This window comes from Armigeres subalbatus, chromosome 3 (genome assembly GCF_024139115.2).
Source record: "Armigeres subalbatus isolate Guangzhou_Male chromosome 3, GZ_Asu_2, whole genome shotgun sequence".
Classification (NCBI taxonomy): Eukaryota; Metazoa; Arthropoda; class Insecta; order Diptera; family Culicidae; genus Armigeres; species Armigeres subalbatus.
The window spans coordinates 192,860,269-192,883,850 of record NC_085141.1 but is presented as its reverse complement, the minus strand read 5'-3'; the positions used below and the strand labels follow the sequence as shown (position 1 = coordinate 192,883,850).

The 23,582-nt window shown below is 38.4% G+C and overlaps 1 protein-coding gene across 2 annotated transcripts in view; it reads right to left on the bottom strand.

The window, feature by feature from the left end:
- Positions 1-11,619: 11,619 nt before the first annotated feature.
- LOC134222607 (uncharacterized) overlaps positions 11,620-23,582 on the bottom strand; it is a 144,134-nt gene continuing 132,171 nt past the window's right edge. The window contains exon 3 of one of the 2 annotated variants that reach the window (XM_062701769.1): positions 11,620-12,572. In XM_062701769.1, the coding sequence (XP_062557753.1) occupies positions 12,512-12,572 (61 nt within the window). In that variant the 3' untranslated portion in view covers positions 11,620-12,511. Of the gene's footprint in view, positions 12,573-20,370; positions 22,208-23,582 lie in introns of those variants that run through there. The other variant, XM_062701768.1, reaches the window with a different exon arrangement.

Genomic DNA, 23,582 nt, shown 5'->3' with positions numbered 1-23,582 from the left:
ATTCTATCCGAAATTCTATCAGGGTTTCTTTAGGAATGCCTCCAGCAACTTCTTCGGCAATGTCTTCAGGAATTCCACCATAAATTAAGAATAAGAATATTCCGTGGAAATTCCGCAGAATGGCAGTAAACATTCCTGGGAATTTCACGAAAAATCTTCGAATTTCTTGTGTAAATTCCATAAAATTTACCGTGAATTGTTTCGAATAATTTCTTGTGAAAATTTCAAAGAATTCCACCTGAAATTTATACAGAAATTATACCGAAAATGAAATCAACAATGGAATTTTCGGAGGAATTCTTAGATTAATTCTCTATGAAATCCTGAAAGAATTCCGGTGGAAACTTCAAGATTTCCACTGAGAGATCCTCCGGGAATTCTTCCAGGAGTTCCACCGGTATTTCCACCAAGAATTTTTCTAGGATTTTCTTCGAGAATTATTCCGGTAGTTCTAACGGCAGTTCCTTTGAAAATTCTTCCGGGAATTTCGGCAGAATTGGAATTTATTTAGGCTTATTCAGGAATTTATATAGATTTTCCACCAGAAGCTCCTCCGAAAATTTCTCTGCGAGCTCCTCAGGGAATTCTCCGAGAGGTCCTCTGATGATGATGATGGTCCAGCTACAAACCCCAACAAAGGTTTCAGCTAGACGAGATTTGTCTATAAGATGAATTCTCTTGTTTCCGAGAATGCTTCTGGTAGTTTCCCCGGAAATTCCTCCGGGAGTTCCATCCAGAAAATTATTCAGGCTTTTTTCAGGAAATCATTTAGGCTTTCTTCAGAAATAAAGCTGGAAATTCCTCACGAAGTTCTTCCGATAGTTTCTCTGGGAGCTCATCCGGGAGGTCCTCTTGGAATTTCTCTAGGAGTTCCTCCTAAAATTCCTCCGGGAGTTCTTACGGGAGATCTTACGGGAGCTCCTCCGGCAGTTCCTTCGGGAATTCCTCCAGGAGATCCACCAGCAGTTTCTACGAGAATCCCTCCGGGAGTTTCGCCGGCAGTTTCTCCGGGTGTTTCTCTGAAAAGGAACTCCCGGAGGAAATCCCAAAGTAATTTCCGGAGGAACTCCCGGGGAATTTTCTATAGGAATTCCCGGAGGAATTATCAGAAGAATTCTCGGAGGAACTGCCGGTGGAACTTTTGGAGGAATTTATTGAAGAACTACAGGAAGAATTTCCGGAGGAAATACTGGAGGAACTCTTATAAGAATTCTAGGATGAACTCCCAAAGGAACTTCCGTAAGAATTCCAGGAGGAACTCCTGGAAGAATTCTTAAAAGAACCTCCCGGAGGAATTCCCGTAAGAACTCCCAGAGAAATTCTCCGAGGAACTTCTGGAGGAATTTGTAGATAAATGCCTAAAGAAATGCTAAATGAATTCCTGGAAGAAAGCCTGATTGAATTCCCGAAGGAACTACTGGTGGAACTTCAGAGGAACATCCGGTGGAATACCCTAGAGAAAGAGAAAAAATATTTCTGAAAGAACTTCCGAAATCCCATTTCCCGTGAAATTCCTGCCGAATATCGTCGAGGAATTCCCTGTAAAGTTCCTGAAGTATTACCGAAGAATTTCTTGGAAAAACTCCTGGAAGAACTCCCGGAGGAACTCCCACAAGCACTTCCGGAGGAATTCCCACATGGAAGTCCTGAAATAATTCTTAGAGAAGTTCCTGAAGAAATTTTCGAAAAAAAAATCTGAAGGAATTTGCAGAAAAATACCAGGAGGAATTAATGCAGAAATTCCCAGATGAAATCCTGAAAGTATTCCCAGATGAATTGCTGAAGAAAATCTTTGCAGATTGTTCCGATGAAATTTCTGGAAGAACTCTTGGCAGATATCCGAGTAAATTCCGAGTTCCGAAAAACTCCCGAAAAAATACCTGTAAGAATTTCTGGGGAAATACTTGGACGAATTCCAGGAGTAATTCATGAAGATATTTCTAGAGGATTTCTTGGAGGATATTCTGCAGTAATTGCGAAAAGAATTCCAGATTGGAATGCTAGATGATTTCGCTATTGAATGTTTGGAGGTATTCCCGGAAAATTTCCTGGAAGTAATCCCGGAGGAATTAAGGTCACTCCTGACGGAATCCAAGTTTCAAAGTGCTCGCGTTCTCGGGGGCACACCTCTCGATACGGAGGCGGCGCACAACTGTCATTTTTGTTGACTTAGCTTTGCTGCGCCGTAGCATGCGTGAAATAATAAAAATGTCAGTTGTGCGTTGCTTCCGTATCGAGTGGTGTGCCCCCGAAAACGCGAGCACTTTGAAACCTGGATGCCGTCAGGAGTGACCTCAAAGGAAGAGTTCCGAGAGGAATGCCCGGAGAAGTTACTGGAAGAATTTCCCAAGGAATTTCTTATAGATTTACAAGTGAAATTATTTATGGAGCTAAATCGGAGGATTTCCGTCATAAACTTTTGAAGAAACTTCTGGTAGAATTTTGGGAAGAGATTCCGTATGTATTCTTGACGGAACTCTCAAATGCATGCCTGAAGGAAATGCCGGATTCTTCCTGAAGAGAGAATACCCGAAGAAATATGTAGAAGGGAATCTTGGAGAGAAGAAAAGAAATCTTCAAGGAATTTCCTCGTGAATTTCCTAAAAAAAATTTAGTGGGGGTTTCTAGATAAGGAGGAATTACAATTACATGAGAAGGATTTTCGAACGATTTTCAGAGGAATTTGTGGATAACTTTCCGGAGGAATTCAGAAGTTCCCAGGGGAGCTTCTAGAAGGATTTCAAGGAGAATTTTTGAGCCCGAAATGTTTCGAGTTGTTTTGAACTTTCATATATTATGGATCCTGGATGCCCTAATAAGTTTTGGGAATCTTTTGAATTTCAACCACCTATTTCTGTATGTGATTGGATCGTAAAGTGCACATGTTTGAGGGAATTCATTTCAGTACCCGTTCAATCATTCCAAAATTTAGGGGGGGGGCGACGGCCCCCCCTGCCCCCCCCCCCCTTGGCTACGCCCTTGTATGCATCGTTGGTCGCTGTCATTCGATACGGTATGCAGACTGTATAGACGAATCCAAGTAAAAATAAGAAGAAGACACACGACGGTGTTAACTTTGACAGATCCTACAGCACAGCATAGGAAGATCATTTTAAAATGCTTACAATAAATTCTAGACAAAATGTAATTAAAATCTGATTGATGTACGATACGGAAAAAGTTCTGAATTACATATTCGGAAGCTTATCTCAATTTTTTGAATATTTTCCAAAAATATATCTATCATACAGTTCGGAACTTTTTCCGTATCATACTTCAATCAGATTTTAATTACATTTTGTCTAGAATTTATTATAAGCATTTTAAAATGATCTTCCTATGCTGTGCTGTAGGATCTGTCAAAGTTAACACCGTCGTGTGTCTTCTTCTTATTTTTACTTGGATTCGTCTATATTTCCTCCCTTCCTATCCGAGCGTTTATGTCACCGATGACATTTGTAACATCCCGCAGTGGGCATCCATCATATGTCTGCTTCAGCTGTGCAGGGAACGCTTCTTTCTCGTCGTTGGGTCGCCCTTCGTGTGGGCAGTGCTCTTTGGTGATGCTATAATTAGAAAAAGGCCTTTTATCCTTAGCTTGCACATCTAAGCGCTAATTGGCTGCCACTCAATCACGCGTTAGCGCATCTTGCCCAGCACTATGACGCTGGTTCCCAGCTCGTCGGTGGTGCCACAGCTTTGGAAGAAGGAAGCCTCTCGATGCCCGCTTTTTCACACTTACTGTCCTGTTCAGCAGATTTTTTTAGTGCTACGATGTCGAAGTACCACAACTCGCAGTTGACCTGGGGAGGGATCGTCAAGCCTTTGGACATAGTCCCTGCAGCCCAAAAGCCCTGTGATTGAATACGGGATGCCTATCTGGGAGAGCTGTGCTCACTACCACTCACCATCAACAATTTCAAAGGGTACAAAACAAGTTTTTCTCAAAGATTTCAATAGGAAATGAATCACCTTTTAGAATAATAGTTATTTGGCAAAAAATAGTGGAAAAAGAAAAAAAAAGTTTGATTGTAAATCAATAGTTCCTTGATTATTTTCAATAGTTTAACTATTTAGACTCGAATTTGCAGTCTGATGTAACTATAAAGATGTGCAAAATTTGATGGTGCTCTACAGACACGGAAGTCACGTTAAGTCAATTACACATCGCATGAATAATTTTTTATACATGACGACGATGGCACGACAAAATAGCAATTTGAGTGAAAATTCCATGTGTCCATGTGTACTGTCTTTTATTCTCTTATATATGAGTGTAGAACATGGTGCACAGTCCCACTTTCGTTTCGTGGAACTAAACGTTCGCACCATTAATTCCTTTGAACAAACCTCCTGTAGCGCTACGCTGCCGAATCCACGGTCCTTGAGCACATCGGCGAGTATGCGTGTGCTCCCGATGAAGTTTATAGATTTGCAGTTCCATTGGTCCATTTGCAGTGGTTTTCGACCGTACTCTCTTGTTGATTATTCGTTGCGTAAGTTTTTTTAAGGCATGCTTGCAGGGCCTGATACCAAACCACCTAAATTGCATGAGGACCATGGTGCAAAGTTTCACTGACGATGATCAGTCGCTCCTTATTCGGAGAACAGACGCTGTTGTGAGCCGCTCCTAACATGGAGAACTGAAGCTCAGTAAGTTTTGCACCTCCGGAGAACAGAGCAAACCCCCTTTCGCTGCCAGCATACGACCATAGTTCCCACCGGGGTTGGTTACCCGATCTTCCCTAAGGTTGCTTGTATCCCGGCCAGCGCCACGAGGAGGAGTTGCTGCGTAAAAGGCTAAGGACCGCGAAATGGGGTCTATTTTATTCCTTCAGGTACGCGAAGTACTAATGGTACGCGTTACCCAGAGAGAGCATGTACACTGGGGTCGCTTTTTACGCGATTTTTTACCGGGAATTTTGGGATTTACGCGTTTTTTACGCGGATTTTCGAAAAAGTCTTGAAATCACGTGAAAATTGTAAAAAGTTGTTTTTTGATCGATTTTTGCAACAGTCGTTTTATATATTATTAATATTCTAAGTCTTTTTCAAGGGAACTAATTATGGCCTGCAAGGAGGAGTTACTGGCTTACAACGGTACTTCAATAGAGTGGCATCGTTGTTTGACTTCAACAGTACACGTGATATGGTTCGTCATAAGTTTTAGTCATTCTTTTCTAACAGGTCTCCGTGATACTGTGAAGATTAATGTAGATTATTGATTGTTATTTTTGTTTTATTTTTATTTTGTGTTACTTTTATTTGCTGACCTGATTTGTATCTCTGTTTTTTTTTGTTTTATATTATTACCAACACCATTGGGGCTATCTTAAGCCTGTTGATGGATGAGAAGAATAAATAAATAAATAAGGGAAAACACTTTGAGTATTTAATGGTGGTACGATGCTGGGTCATTAGATCGAAGGCCGTCAGTCCCGAAGGTCATTTGGCCACAACCTTTAGGCCGAATGAGAAGTGAGAAATGAGAAAAAAGGTGTAATATGTGAGAAGTGAGTAGCAAAAAGGTAGAAGTGAGAAGGGAGAAGTAAGAAGCGAGAAGTGTGAAGTGAGAAGCGTGAAGTAAGAAGTGAGAAGCAAGAAGTGATAAGTGATATGTGAGGGGTGACAAGTGAGAATTGAGAAGTGATATGTGAGAAGTGATAAATGTTCTCACTTATGAGAATGAGAAGTGATTTGTGAGAAGTGAGAACTTCAGAGAAGAGAGGAGTGTAAAGTGAGAAGCGAGAAGTGAGAAATAAGAAGGGAGAAAGGAAGTGATAAGTGAAAAGCGAAGAGTTAGAAGTGAGAAGCGATAAGTGAGAAGTAACAAATGAGAAATTAGATACGATAAGTGAGATTTAAGATGAGAGAAGTGAGAAGCGAGAAGAGAGAAGTAGGAAGTACGAAGTGAAAAATAAGAAGTGCGAAGTAAATAGTTTAAAGTGAGATGTGAGGAGTAAGAAGTGAATAGTGATTAGTAAGAACTGAGAAATGAGAAACGAGTGGTGTGAAACGAGAAGCGAAAAATGAGAAGCGTAAAAAGTGGATGAGATGTAAGATGTGTGAAATGAGAAGTGAAAAGTGAGAAGTAAGAAAACGGTAGCGAGAAGTGAAATGTGAGATTTGCGAAGTGTGAAGTAAGGAGTGGTATGCGAGTAGTGAGAAGTAAAAGGTGAGCAGTGGAAAGTGATTTTTGAAAAGTGAAAAGTGAGAAGTAAATAGTGAGAAGTGAGATGTGAGAAATCAGAAGTGAGAAATGAGAAGTGAGAAGTAATATGTAAGATGTGAGATGTAAGAAGTGAGAAACAAGAAGGGAGAAGCGAAAAGGGAGAAATGAGTAGGTAGAAATGAGAAATTAGAAGTGAGAAGTAAGAAGCGAGAAGTGAGAAGTAAGAAGTGGGAAATGAAAAGTGAAAACTAAGAAGCGGAAAGTCAGAAGTGAGAGGCGAAAAGTGATTAGTGAGAAGTGAGAAATGAGATAAATAATAAATATTCGAAAAAAGAGAAATGATAAGTGAGAGCCAAGAAATGAGAAGCTACAACTGAGAAGTGAGAAATTCGATACGGGAAGTGAGATGTAAGATGTGAGAAGCGAGAAGTGAGAAACGAGAAGTGATAAGTGAGAGCCGAGAAGCGGGTTGGATTGGAAGCGACAAATTCGAAGTGAGATTGAGAAGTGAGAAATTCAATACGAGAAGTGAGATGTAAGTGAGATGTAGATCCGAGAAGTGGGTTGGAAGCGACAAATTGGACGAGAGAAATAAGAAGCCAGAACTGAGTTGTGAGAAGTGAGATGTGAGAAGTGAGGAGCGAGAAATGAAAAGTAGTAAGATGTGAGAAGTGAAGGCAAGAAGGGTGAAGTTAGAAGATAGAAGTGGGGATAGAGAAGTTAGAAGTGAGAAGCGAGAAGTGGAAAGTAAGAAGTGAGGAGTGAAGTATGAGAAGTGCGAGGCGAGAAGTGAATAGTGAGAAATGAGAAATGAGATAAAGATGTGAAGATATGTAAAAAGTTAGAGGTGAGAAACGAGAAGTGATAAGTGAGAGCCGAGAAATGAGAAGCTATAAGTGAGAAGTGAGAAGTAAGAAATTTGATACGAGAAGGGCAATGTAAAATGTGAGAAGTGAGAAGTGAGTAACGAGAAGTGATAAGTGAGAAGTGAATGGAGAGAAGTGAGTTGTGAGAAGTGAGGAGTGAGAAATAAAAAGCAATATGTGAGATGTGAGAAGTGAGAAGCAAAAAGAGAGAAGTTAGAAGGGAGAAGTGAGATGTGTGATGTGAAAAATGAGAAGCAAATAATTGAGAAGTGAGAATCGAGAAGTGAGAAGTGAGAAGCGAGAAGTGAATAGTGAGAAGTGAGCTGTAAAAAGTGATAAAATTAGATAAAGATGGAAGATGTGAGAAGTGAGAAGTGTACCACGCGCATTTGACGTCACACGTTCCATTGCTTGGGTACAATATTTACTTTCCAATTTTGGTACAATATTTAGACCACTACCCGGGATGCGGGTGGTCGTCGAGCAACTCAATAACAGTATCGAGTTCGCAAGCGGAAGGCAGAACATCAGTAATGAACTGAAACACAACCTGCTGGTGCACCGCCATACTGTTCGAGTCGTAGGACAAGAACACGACGCCTTTCTTAGCCACCCAGGGGAAGCGAGAAGGCCGACAAAGGTGCCACAACTGAGGCCTTCTCCTTTGTTAGAAGATCAAATATGGCCGAAGAGGCGATTGATTTGACGGTCAACGAGGAAAAGACTACGCCTAACCGAAAACAGCTCAGGCAGCAAACCGGCAAGGTGCTCAGAGCAAAGCCAAACAGTAGACGACATAGAGTAGGCCAAACGTTGTCTTGACGGAGCAGATCGGGGTATAGTGGAGCCCGAAGGGCGTTGACCCAAGAAGGCGACTTCTCGGTGAAAGGCACCAACCAGACGCAAGTTACCGGGCCGCAAGAGGGTACCGGCCAGCCAGTGCCATCGGCACAAGCGACCGAAAATGCCTGGCAGCTGGTCAGTAGCTCAAAGCGAAAGTCGAGTGCATCTCGACCCGCAAATAAAGTTAAGGACAGAATAGAGGCCTTGTTGGTGAAAACTGATAAGCATAAGTACGGTGACATCGATGCAGGCGACCGAAAAGCTTTCGACGCTGGAACAGGACGCGCGAAGCATCAGACGCACCAAGACGGTGAAATGATCTTGGTGCTGAAACGTGAAGCGCAAGCTAGCGGGACGACTGGCCCAACCATAGCAGCACACAATCTTCACATAGGTTGCTGCAACTCATATGTGACCAGATTTAGACACAATCAAGTTGCTGCCACCATTTTTGTCTGACTTGTGCTGCTCGGGAAGAGATCTTGGGTGACGGCGCTGAGGTGAGGTCGCAACTGGACGAGGTCACGAACGCGGACGACGTCGTCTCTGCCGTCAGAGAGCAGTGCGGTACAAAGGTCGTCCATTTGGCACACAGCTAACCTACCCTAGGTCATGGAGCGAGGGATGTTGAAATCGGCTGGTCAGTAAGCCCAATAAGCAAACTTCAGCGCCTTCAATGGACAGGTACTATTGGTGCTTAGAGTCGGGACATAAGTCCTACGACTTTAAGGGCCCAGACCGTAGCAACCTGTGTCGTCATTGTGGAAGGGCACAAGGCGCAGGAATGCGATAAGTCACCAAAGTGTCCATCTGCTCCAGCAAAAAGCAAGCATAATCACGTTATGGGTGGACCTCCGTGTCCCATCGGAGAGGAAAACAAGAAGAAGCCATGCAAGCAACACATTTGAGTCTTAACCACTGTGCATCTGTCCAGCAGCTGCTGTGGAGTCGAGGACCGAAGTAGTTCTCCTGTCCAACCCGTACAACGTCCCTGACTCGGATCGTTATTTACGTGACTATTTTCACGCGAAACAAGGAGCATGCAAAATATTTGAAACAGGTCGACAGACCTTTACTTACGCGTGTAGATCGAAATGCCTTGCTGCAGAAATTGAAACAGGTCGACAGACCTTTGGTTACGCGTGTAGATGTAAAGGCCTTACTCAAGGATTTGTTTCTTGATAGCTATGAAGTTATGCTGTGTATATATTCTAATCTATGTTCATCAAGGAGCATATTTGAAAGAGATCTTACTCCTGGAATTTCTTGAATGGCCAAAAAGATTTGTTGCGTACCAATTCTATTCTATGTAGCACAAAGAGCATGCACCGTATTTGAAACAGGTCAACAGATCTTTGGTTACGCGTGTGGATCAAAAGACCATAAATTTCTTGGATGGCCAAGAAGTTATTCTGCATACACATTCTGTTCTATGTACCACAAAGAGCATGCACCATATTTGAAACAGATAGACCTTTGGTTACGCGTTTTCGATTTTTATTAAAAGTCGTTTTTTACGCGGTTTTCGGGATTTACACGATTTTTTCCAAAAGTTTTTTTTTACGCGGTTTTTTAAATAGGTTAGGAAACACGTGAAAACCACGAAACATCGATTTTTAGTGAAGTTAGCGATTTTTGGGATTTACGCGGTTTTGATTTACGCGGAACGTATCTCCCGCGTAAAAACCGACTCCAGTGTACCATATTTGAATAGGGCGAATTGATCTTTGGGTACGCGTGAAGACCGAAAGGCCTTACTCCAGGAATTTCTTGGATGACCAAGATCTAATACTGTGGACGCATTCTATTCATTGTGTTACAGAGAGCATGAATCATATTTGAAACAGACAAACTATTCTTTGGTTACGCGTGTACATAGATCAAAAGGCCTTAATTTCAAGATTTCTTGGATGACGAAGATCATATGCTGTGGATGCATTCTATTCGTTATACTACAGAGCATGTACCATATTTGAATCGGGCAAATTTATCTTTGTTACGCGTATATATTTTTTTCTGTACCACAAGGAGCGGGTACCATATTCAAAACAGCACTACAGATCTTTGTTGACGAGTGTAGAACTGATTCTTTTTATTCCAGAAAATTCTTGGATAACTGGACAAGCTATCTGTGACCTCATCCATAGTAATTATCATGTCAGTAAATTTCGAAAGTCTCCAACAAGTTTGTTTTCGGTTCCAGTTCAAAGGAAATTCCAAGCACAATCGCATTTAGACCGCATAAAAGAGTTTTGACTGACGCATTCAGTAAAATTCCTCAGTCTGTCAAACGACTAACACAAGAGCTGTACATGTACGTGGGTAGAGTTGCCTTCAAATTTATACTATGACTTTTTTCCCTTTTTTTAATGTTTCGAAATAGTAGAAATTGTTGGTATATAATACAAGTTTGAATGAAAAGGAAGACATTTTTTTATTACACTAGCGAAAAATAATTAAACAAACGAATTTTTATTGACTGCATGATGTATTATCGGATGTGCACATAGGATTATTTCAGTTCAAATCGTCAGTTTGGCAACGCGTTCTTCGACTGGCGACGATAAAAATAAGCCAAACCTTTAGAGTTTGAAAAAATAGATTATTTTAGCGCCTTTCGGGAGTTTTTAAAGAATAATTTCTCACTCCAGCAATAGATATTGCTTTCATTTAGTGCGTAGTTGAAAACTAGTGTAGAAAAGTGTAATGCAAATGAGTGAAATTCGTTGATTTTGATGGCGATGCTGCGTGCCTTTACTAGAAGAAGAAGCTGTTGGATTTCTTTCGTCGCACGAATAAGGTAGGAAACTGTGCAAATAATCTGGATTGCAAAGTTTGAATGAAGTATATCCACAGCAAGTCGGAGAAATTGCGCTGCATATTTTGGAGGAAAGATATATTTAAAAACAGTGAGCACCTTTCCACTTTTATCAAAGCAAGTTTTTGAAGAGGGAGCAATTCCCCCCGAATATTTTTAAAATAGATTTTAGACATCAACAATATACAGACTGTCGCACATAAGTAAAGTTCAATATGTATAAGTGAGTCTGCGTAAGTTTATTTATTTTTAGCTGTGATACATCGGAAATGAGAAAAGGGGATCAAGTCTCCCCAATCACCCCTACTAGCTCAGATGGATGAAGTCCAGCTTGAGCAGACATAAGAAAGTGCAATAAGACTTGTTTGCCATTAATTTATAGTTATTTGAATTCTCGTTTGGTAGTGTTATTATCTGAAAGCTTTTCTGGCCACCATTGCATGAGTATGTATCTTGTGTGGCAAGTACAACGGATACACTATGCCCATGAAGTCGAGAACTCGTCGAACTCGTCATCTCCGGTTTTTTAATCCTACGCCTTTACTTACAAGCCTAACTGCGGATCTTTATTTTGTTACTGATTGGATGCGTACAGCTGAATCAATTCCTACCCTTTCCGCCATGATTTGACATCTATTTCTTTTCAGAAATAAGCACTTATACCGATAATATGCACTGGAAAACTTTAGTGCTAAATAGCCTAGGGTCTCTATTAGTAAATTTGTGTTCAATTTGTATTGATATTTTGAACTATAATGATTCCAAACCCGTGCTTAATGTTCCTTTACAAATATAATAAATGAGACACTAGTATTGATAACTTACCTGATTTGTACATTAAATATGTATGCAAAAAGTTGAAACATAGGATGACAAGGTGATAAATCACATACTATAAATATGCAAAAAATGCTAATATGTTCTAAGTATACTGACTAATATATTATTTTATTTATTAGAATAATCAAAACTATATTGTACACTTTTATAAATTGTCCTCGACTATTTAAAATAGCTCACTTATAACATTTTCAAAGACAGATTCCCAACAAAAAAAAAGTAATTGATAGTTATGTATTTGAACATTCTTATAAAAATGAGCTTTCTAGGATTTACAAAAAAGTATCAGGTACAACGATAACTTAGCAAACGAGGTGTTAGTTGTATATCGAAAACTACAGTCACGAAGAAAATGTATTTCAGTTAGCTGGCTTGTTTCGCAGTGTACACTTTTGATACTTCGTATTTGTTGGTTTACATTTGTTTCAAATATTTCATTATATAATTATAATAACGACAACTTGTAAAGACATTTTAAAATGTATGTGTGTAAAACAGGTTACTTATTTAACGTTTTGGTGATGGTTTATTCTTTATTCAATTGTAAGGCGTATGAAATTGATTCTACTATATTTGTTTTCTAATAATTATTCAAAAATTTCATACATAGTTTCAGACATGTATTTGTTACTTTTATCCATACATTTATATGATTTGGCACAAATGCTTTGCTAGTGCAGTACAAATATTTGCTTTGCTTTGAAATGGAACTGCGATATTTTCACAATTAGAGTTACTGTCGATTTCAATGTGGAATAATTATTGTTCCGTATCCAATTAGGATATTAGTGTGAGTTTTGTTCTTTGACATTTGTTTTTAATGTAGTGCATTATTTTATGGTAAGAGTCGCGTGTATTCAATTCGAAACGTGCAAACACATACATGGTCACAACATGTATTTTCGTGATATTATATATAGCCATTGAATGATTCTACTTCTACAACAGATACTAACAATTCAATCCACTTACTTACGACTTATGTATATGATTTAGAATATAGTTAAGACATATATTTTGGGTCGCTTTTGTGCTGCGAAGCAAGAAAATGAAACACAATAAGAATACATAAAAATGATATAAGGAACATTGTTCATAGAATTCCTATTTTAAATAAATGAGAGTTTGTAGGCTTCGTACATAATTTACTTTGTATGACTATTGTTATTTACAAAGGATGTGCATAAAAGAATGAGATTTCCAATGTATATATTAAGTATTTGTTGAAAACTACATATGATGAGTTGTTTATATGACTTTTGAGTGATTAAATATGCATAGACGTTTGAGCATTCATAAATGTAGTTAAATAAATAAACAGAAATATGCCAATATGCGTTTATTGATATCAATCAATGCTGAAACGACATCTCTATTCTCTATCGGCGCCGTTATTGACCTACATTCGAGTCTTGCTGAAAGTTGTGCCACGAGGATAGGTGGTAAATCCCAACCATTTACTTAGATCGTAGTGTAATTTACACCAGTTCTGGTAAATCGCGGAGTAGCAATCATTTACACATACGTAATTAGTATGCAGCTCCAAAAACGTGAATACTCAAGAAGAGCCAAAATCAAATTATATAGAATACATACTGCGATTATAATAGATTGATCCGCAATTATGAACGTTAACATTAACAAACTTACTGAATGAAACATGCTTAGCGTATGAAAGAAATAGTGTAGTCGCTTTCGAACTCTGATAATATAGATATAGCAATTAGCAATATGTATTGATTTGGTGAATCTGCAATGCACGGTGAACCGTTGCAGTGTTCTGTGATAAACAAATGGAGTATGCCGGCCAAACTTCGATAAACGTGGCTAATTTAACAAAAAATGGTTGAAGATCGATACAACTGAAAAAAAAGTTATCCTAAAAATGGAATGTACCTATTAATATGTGATACAGTGCATGGATGTGCATATCACACTACGATCTCCCAGTCCACAGTGAAATTTTCTGCTTCTCTCGTATACCACACTTTATCACGTATCGAAAAGACTGTTAACTCCAAAAACGATGTTTTGCCTTTCTAGTACAACAAAGTTGTACCGAAACGCTATCATTTCACTCTTAAAAGGATTTTTCACAGGAACATTAAATAGTAAAGTGTTTTTATACCATTTAACTCAGTTCGATGAATCGAGATAATGTCTGTGTATATGTTCGTATGTCTGTATGGTCACTTTTTATACCATTTTTTTTTTCAAATTTTCATGTGTTTATCCTTAATCGATTTTAATGCAATAAGTTGCAACCTACGATAACACGTATCCTTTTGCTTGCTATTGAATTTCATCAAGATTGATTGATGGATGCGAAGCTGGCAATGAAAATGGTTCAACCAATTTTCCATTTCTACCATATTAGGGAGTTTGAGCTTCGAGCAGCTACCATGCTATTATATAAATGATGCTCGATTGACTAGAATCCTCGATACGGCAATATCGATTAGGGGAAATGTACCGGTTTTGACCATGTTCCTAATTTGGCCAATTTTGCGAATAACTTAAAAATAAAACAATTCGCGAGGGTTTAATTAGTTACATCAAAAGATATATCCCTTACGGATCAACGCTGTTTTCAACTGATCGATTATTTTGGAAAATATGTATTTTCCAGGGTTGGCCAAATTAGGCACTAAGTTGGCCAAAACCGGTGCACTTCCCCTATGCCTAGCGAGTAAGGCTTTTTAAAGCTTGGAATGTGGAGCACGAAAACTTAACACCGAAAAACACGCGCGCCGTTTAGTTGAAAGCCGAAGCCGATGATGAGGATTGTCATTATACCTACCAATAACTTTATTCAGAACTTGATCCTTGATGAAATTATGATCCAGTAGCATCACAATATTCCGAATCAAGAGTTTTTCGTTTTACATTTAAAGCAATTAAATGAATGATATAGATTACATAAAACAGATCGTGTAGAAGAATACTTTTATAACAGAACGCCTAATACTATACATTGATTTTCAACTTTTGAAATAGTCTTTGGCAAAGTACCCATACAATTTGAATTCACAAAAAAAAACTATAAAACCAGATACAATCATGAGTTATATACAAAAAAAACTAACGTAAAAACTACAAAATATAAATACATTTGTTTATTTGTGTTGGCAAAGTTGAGAAAAAGAAAACAACTAGAACACTCAAAATCAATCAATCAATCCTAAAAAACTCGAAAAACAAGTTTATTCAAAGAATGAAGGTCTTGCAAACATGCAGCTCAATTTCAGAATGTTCTCAAGCACAAGTCAGATGCGCTCACTTCACACAATGTTCCATAACTAATCGAATCTATTAGGTGACATACAGCATTTCTATATTTCATGTCACCTAGAGCTTTTATCTATTTTTCACATGTATCTTCTTTACAAGATATTATTGATGAATGAATGTTATTGAGTTATTGAAACAATTGAACGAATATGTTAAAAAATTCATTGAGCACATAATTTTCCCGTAAACTAACTTAACAACATTTGACCATCATGCACTTTTCAAGTGCCTATCAATAAATTATGGCACCATGCAGGGTGCCATGCACTCAAAAGACCTAACCAAGCAGGAGATTGAATTACAGACCTTCGAACTTGCTGTGGAAACTAATTGATCAGCAGTGCACTTATGCACACTTTCTCTCTCTCTCTCTCTCTCTCTCTCTCTATTTCTCTCTCTCTCTTTACACCTTGTAGAAATTAAGAATAGGCAGTGAGAGATTTTTCAATAAATGACCAATTCATTAATGTTCAACAATTGATTCGCGTTAGGCGTCTTAGATATGATGACCACCATATCACATGGCGACCGTGACATTGAGTTAGGTACTGTGCACGCAAAACAAAAATTTGTTACATTCTTTGCATTAATCATTTTGTATCAAATCTCGCATGCAAACCACTCACAGAATGTTATACTTGTTACGTCAACTCATTGCATTAAATCGGTTTATTTGGTTTCGACCAACACATCTAAACGACTCTCTTTAGCTCCTCCAGCAACAAATAATGCATCGTGTACAGCAGCATAGCTTCGACTCACACAATCTTCCCTACTCCGTTCAACTTGATGGCGGACAAGGACGCAGAGTCAATTCCATTTCCATCGCCCTTTGCTATCTTTATTACCCTTCTACTTCATTCACATAGTATAGAACAAGGATTATAATAGTCTTCTATCACTGCTTCTCTCAGCTAGTATATAGCCCAGATGGCAAGCGCGTCAGCCGGAGAGCGCTGGACTTGGTGGACGGCATAGGTTCAATTCTCGTTTTCGGTCAAATTTTTGTAAGCAAATAAGGTTTGCGAAGTATGTGTAAAGAATTCGTTCCTCGACGGAAGTTTAAAATAGATTCTATGTAGACACAAACACAAACCTAGTTCCTTTTTCTCGTGACCAGATACCTAATGCAATGGCTTGCTATATTGACTTAATGCAATCTGTGCATGGGCCTCAGCCTCATGCAATCTGTGCATGGAATTCATGCACGATTGTCATAAAATCATGCATTCTCTGGTTGGGTGTGGATGTCAAACAGTTTAGTGCCAACGTGATACTCAAATATACACACTTACCTCATTTCACCGTATTCGGTAAATTTTACCGAAATCTCAACAGCAGAACTGTTCGGTAATTTATTTTACAGATTTTTTGTAATTTTTTCCATTGCTCAACTGTCAAAATCACCGGAAATCAGTTAAATTATTTACCGGACAGTTCTGCTGTTGAGATTTCGGTAAAATTTTACCGAATTCGGCGATTTATTTTAAGTGTGTAACAACTAAAGTTGGGCAGTTGAGTATCAAAAGTTTATAAACAACCTGATACTTAAAATCAAGGATGTTAACGATCATTCAGTAAGTTGCGTTCGATCATTTAGTAGTTTGTCAATGACACATTCCAGAAGCTGAATTTTAAAAATATGTTGTATGGTGGACTTCTAGTGCGAAGGTTTTTCTACAACTCTGACTAATGGTTCGTTGATTGAATTCCACTAGTAACAGAGTTATAGCTATAGTTTCAGTAACTTAGACTAAATGATAACAAAATTCCAATCATTTAGTTTGAGTTACTGCAATTAGCGCTCTAACTCCGTTATTAGTTGAATTCTAATAACGAACCATTCGGCAAAGTTGTAGAAAAACCTTCGCACTAGAAGTCCACCATACAACATATTTTGAAATTCAGCTTCTGGAATGTTTTATTGACAAACTACTAAATGATCGAACCCAAATTACTGAATGATCGTTAACATCCTTGCTTAAAATAGTAACAATTTGATGACGAATAAAAATTAAAAAAATGCTCAAAACACGGATGATCACCAAGTGGATGTGCTAAATAGGCTAGAGGTTCACGAACAATGGCCATGCCGTTAGATTGATGCTGTGTATTTTGTGTATGTTACTAGTGGTAACCTATCGGTAATGTCAATTTCTAATGTTTAATGCGGATGATGAGTGCAACAGACCAGTGATGATTGCACTCAGTCTCATGCAAAGCGAAACAGTGATAGAACATTGACGAGTGACGAAAAGTGAACAAAAATAAACACACAAATATCAACAGCAGGCGAGACCACTGTCGGAGGACCGGCAGCAGGTGGATTGTTTTAAACGCGCGTTGAGAAGTGCACCTCCGCTGTTCGCAAGCAAAGCCGTTGGATGTAAGACATTTAAAGTTAAAATTTCTCAGAAGATGTTGATTGATGTTCAAAGCGAAATTGAGCAAGATCAACTGATTGAAAATGTACATGAAACTCTCATCGAGGTATTCGAGAGAACCATGCTGAAATAATTAAACGCTTTTATTTTCCAAAAATGAAAGCAAAAATCCATAAAACATGGAGAAACACCGATTCCAAAGCAGCCTCTCGACATAATTTACGTTGATACTTTTATATCTAAACCAAATACATTTGTTTCAGTAGTCTTCTTCTTCTTATTGGCATTACATCCCCACACTGGGACAGAGCCGCCTCGCAGCCTAGTGTTCACTAAGCACTTCCACAGTTATTAACTGCGAGGTTTCTAAGCCAGGTTACCATTTTTGCATTCGTATATCATGAGGCTAACACGATGATACTTTTATGCCCAGGGAAGTCGAGACAATTTCCAATCCGAAAATTGCCTAGACCGGGAATCGAACCCAGCCACCCTCAGCATGGTCTTGCTTGTTTCAGTAGTGAACAAGCTTTCTCGCTTTGGAATATTACTACCCATAAAATCTAGAACTATTTTTGACATAAGGAAAGCCTTAGTAAAATTTATTTCACTTTATGGTGCACCGAAGCTTATCGTTTCAGACAACGAACCTGCATTGAAATCGATTGAAATAAGAGATAACTAAACATTCAGCAGTATTTTACACCCACGGATCGTAGTGAAGTTAATGGAATCGTCGAAAGGTTTCATTCTACATTGAGTGAGATTTTCCGATGTAATAAATACAAATTCGAAAACGTAACGGACAAAGAAAAATTCCTAATATCTTGTTCCCTGTAAGCAAGACAGAAGAGAACTACTCAACAACAGAAAAGGAATTTTTGGCCATGTATTGGGCAGTCAAACATTTCGAACACTACCTATGGGGTAGAAAATTTAAACTTATAACAGACCATCAGCCTCTCACATATTCACTGCAAAATACAAATAAACGCATATTCAGAGGAAAACTGGAAGGATACAACTATGAGCTAATATACAAACCAGGCAGAAATAACGTAGTTGCAGACGCGTTATCAAGGATAAAAATAGACGAAATAAATAACAACTCGCAAAACGAAGACAAGAACGACGGAAACGATTCAGACGCCGAAACTATACACCAGCGACGATTATTACATTCCGTATACAGAAAGACCGATCAACACGTTTAGGGCCCAAGTTATTTTCAAAATTGGTAACACAGACATTACCGCATACGAACAAATATTTTCCAAAATTCCATAGACACATAATTGTGAAAAACCAATTTACAGAAGAAGAAATAGTTAACATACTGAAACAAACCCTTAATCCCAAAGGAGTCAGCTGCCTTAAAGTACCAATATCTGTAGCACAATTAGTGCAAGAAACGTTTAAGAAACATTTTTCATCAAACAAAATATACAAAGTATACATTTCAGAAACCTTCCTGGAGGACGTGAGAATGGAAAGCCAACAAGACGACATCGTGAGGGACACTCACAACTTTGGACACAGAGGAGCAAAAGAAAATCGGAATCAAATTTTACAAAAATATTTCTTTCCACAGATCGATCGAAAAATTAAAATTTTCAACGACGCCTGTGATATCTGCAAAAAGGCAAAATACGACAGGAAACCAAATCAAACCAAACCAAATACGACAGGAAACCAAAATGATCAAAAAGAGTATATTTGGCGAGAACCCCTTCGACCGTATTCACATAGATATTTTCTTTTTAAAGGGCCAGATGTGGCTTACACTGCTAGACTCTTTTTCTAAATTTGCAAATGCAATACCTTTGCATTCTAGAAATAAAAAAACATAAAAAATGCTATAACGGAACACATTCGGCAATTCGGAAGACCTTAAACAATAATCGGCGACCAAGAACCGTCATTCAGATCTATTGATTTTATCGGCTTTTTGAACGATCTCGGGATCGAAATCCATTTTGCAAGCAGTTCAAATTCAAACGGGATGGTGGAACGTTTTCATTCCACACTTATCGAAGTTTATCGCACAAATAAGCCCAAGTTCAGTGATTTAACGACATTAGAGCAAATCAATATATGCGTAGATATTTATAATAATAGTTTCCACTCCGTTATTAAAAACTTACCGCGAAATTTGATATTTAATTGTTCAAACTCTACAAACGTAGAAGAGATCTCGGAAAAATAAAAAAAATCTTCAATCAGCAGCTAAAATAGAACTTGATAAATACAAAAATAAATATGAAACTCAAAACAAAAATAATGAAAAACCTAAAGACGTTCAACCCGGCGATACTAAATGTGTCAAAATCTCTCAAAGGCTCACTAAAGACAAGAATCCGTATAAAATAACGACCGTAAAAGAAAATAATGAACTAACTTTTAAAGATGCCAATAACATAAAAATACATAAAAACCGGATAAAAGAATAACTAACAAAAATAATCTTCTTACCTCTCGTTGAAGATTAACCTGCATCGTCTTAATAAATGCCACCAATTTTAAAGAAATTTCTCATAATAATTGCATAATAGCCATAACATTAAAATCAGTCAGGATTAGGATAGGATTTGAGAGGATAATTCATAAAGTTGATATAAAATCTATTGAAAATAATATTGGTTATATTCAGAAATGCACAGAAAATCTCCGAATAGTTGACCATCTTAGGCAAACACTTGACTTCAAAATCATATACGCTAGAGATAAATTATCGAGCTTATATCCTCAATAAAATACATAGCAGGTGACCCAGATAGCGATGACATGGAAGTTATAAAGCAAAGTCTAGGCACGCTAGAAAGACAGGGAAATTTATTCTCAAAAACCTTAGCGAAACAAATCATTATAAACGAACAAATCCAGAACAAAATTAACAACATAGCAGATATCCTCAAAAGAATCAATAAACAGATTATATCACAAAACAACAACTCATTGGCTATAAAAACAGATCTAGAATATACCCGGGCAGAAGCCATGAACAGAATAACAAAACATGATATGGACTTGATTGATATAAGAGATAAAAGATCAGGCAACAATATCAAAATTTTGCACCGAAATATCATTTAAATATCAAGATATGCTATGGATAAGAACAAACTAATGGCACATGATATTGATCACTTATTACAAATAACATAACCTGATCTCATAATGATATTTTAGTGCAAAATATTGATATTGTCGTCTGATCTTTATCTCTTATATCAATCATGTCCATATCTCATTTTGCTATCTTATCAACATTTGATATTATTGAGCTATTTTCGTCTACTCGGGTATCAATTTAATTATGTAAAATTACAATTTAATACAAATCCTCAACAATATAGAAGAGCAGGTAGAATTTGCTAAACTCAACATCCTCAATAGAAATTTACTCTCATTCGAAGATAAAATGTATATTTTTAATATGCTTAAAACTCAAAGATTAAAACTAGACTATCCAGACCATTTTTTTCAATACAGCTCAGGGAATGTAATCATTGAAGGCACAGACATCCTGATCCTAGCGAAGATACCCATCCTGAAAGACAAAGAGTTCGATCTGATCAACGTTCAGACGCTGAATATGAATAACACACGAATCAACACGGACATCAAGCTAGTAGCCAAATATGGAAACACCATCTACAAACAAACACAACTTTGCGATATATGTGACGAAACAACCCTAGTGGAAGATGAATGTATCCACAGTCTCTTGAATCATCTTACACCAAAATGTGTTCTAAAACCCGCCAGGCAACCTATCAGAATAACAGAAATAAAGAGAGGCATAGTACTAGTGGACACGAACAAAAACGTATTAATCTCAGATTCATGCAGCGGATCGAGGCTAGTTAACACACCAACAATAATAGAAACTAATAACTGCACGATCAAGGTGATGAACTTCACGTTTAACAACCTCAATCATACAAGAGCCCAAGAAGAATATCTTGTACCAATTTATGGCAAAAAATCTGGCACAATTGAATTTCACAAATGAAAAAGATGATTTCACCCACATCAAACTCGACAATTTGGACAAACTTCAAGAATTAAAGCTGGAACTTCACCACACGAAGAAGACAACAGTCATCTGGGGAGGAACTCTCCTCACATTAACCATAGTATGCTTTTTCATTACCTATACTGCCGTGAATCGCATATTTGTCTTATATGAATAGGAAACCCAGCAAAGATGGGACAGATATGCGATTCACGGCAGTATATTCTTAACAGGAAGACCAAAGCGAAGCAAGAAACCACCATGGAGATTCAACATCCAACAGAAACATCAGACAAGGAGTCGCAAAAAGGAGCAATCGGATCTCTACCAAGGCTCGTACTTTTTGGTAAATCGCCCGAGGACGGACAATCTCAAAGGGGAGGCGTTACACCTACACCAATCAACCAAACCCATGCTTGAGGCTTCCATCAACCAAAGATGTCGCAGAACCCAAACCGACGACCATAGCAACAAACCAAAACCAGGCGCCCGCATTTCAATGAATCGATGACGAGCGCAAACCAATTGAACCACGCGGACGAAGGTTGCATCAGAATCGAACCACCCGGAGGATTGGCGATTCAGCAGATTTAGTTAATAAAAGTCCTAATGATATGATAATTAAGTTCAGTTTTGATTGTGACTTAGTAGTACTCCGCGAGGTATCACGGACATAAGACAGGCCTTTGTAATACCTCAGTAAACTAATAAAGTTCAGTTCTGTTTTGACCGTTGTAGAGTTAAGTTGTGTTTTTAAAAAAAAAACCTTTGATGTACCGAAATACATAATTGGCGCAGCCGAAGGCCGGTAGGATCAGTTCGTTAAGTCAAGTGTTAGCCCGTGTCGGAACCACCACTAACGGAATATTAGTGGCTCGCGTGAAGTGTTAAATCGTTTCATCGGAGAAGACATCCTGAGGGAACATCAGGAAGAGCAGCTGGACCCGAATCTGATCCCTCGACTGGCGGACGTACCTACAGGACCACCGAATCAGGGTACACGATAACGGTGAGTCTGTTTTTAATTACTAATTTATCTTAAAGAAAATCGTGAAACGCAGTTTCTAGTAATAAGAATTTTATAAAGTGATTGTGAGTGTTTTATTCTGTACAAGAAGTGAGAATCGAGAATCGTGTTTTATTAGTGAAATTTATTGAAATTAGTTTCCGAATTCATCATGCCAACAACCAAATCAATGTCTGTTGCCGAACTGCAAGCGCAGATCGAAGAGCTGAAAAAAATAGTAGAGCAACAGAGTCAATACGCCCAAGCGGCGAGCCAACAGATTGCTGCCCTTCAGGCGGCCTCGGCAACACCCTCGACGTCAACAGCTTATTTAGCTGCAGCACCCGAGAAGTCGTGCCCCCGCGTACCAGATTTGATCAGACTGATACCTGAATTCAACGGCAATCCAAGGAATCTGCCGAGATGGATTCAATCAGTAGAGGAAAAATTAAATGAATCAAAAAGTTTGTTACACAAATTGAACTTAATCAGATTCTGCCTATCTGGTTAGGCATTATCCGTGACAAAATAACCGAGAAGGCAAATGATGCTCTCTCAGAAAGTCAAACACCCCTAGAGTGGGACGCTATCAAGGCCACTCTGGTTGAATACTTTGGGGATAAGTCAGACTTATCCACCCTAGTGTCCAAGTTAACGAACCTCAGGCAAGGTTCACAATCAGTGTTCGAATTTTATTCCGCATGCAAATCCCTCTTAGCAGAGATAAATGCAAAAATCCTCATAAATAACAATGCTCCGAATGAAGCAAAGGCAATAATGGGGACCTACGAGGGTCTAATGATTAATGCCTTTGTAGACGGATTGCGCGATGTGACATCCGATCTGACTAGATCTACTCGTCCGCAAACATAAATTGCTGCGTATCACGTAGCCTCTAAGCAAGAAGCCGCGATGAAAAGAAGGCGAGAAACAAACACCAAACAATCTTTGGATGTTTCCAAAACAAAACCATCTGTGAATACGGGCCCAAATAGGCAAATTCCATTCGTACCAACACAACAATATAGAGCATTTCAGAGGAACCAACTTGCGATTAAACAAGAACCAAGGTCACAAACAGGTTTTAGATTTATGCAGAAGCCAAATACACACGAACAATATTATGACTGTCACCAAACCTATCAGGATAAACCGTTCGAATATGGTTATGAGGATAACCAAGAGTGCGAACAATATTACCCAGAGCCCGTTGAGTGCTCTCCACAAGCTACACCAAAAGTTACCCCACCGGAAGAAGATGAAAACAATCATGAAGTAAATTTTTCAATGGGATCCGTGTCAAACCACCAAACGTAGATAATAACTTCTTGCCGTATTTAGAAT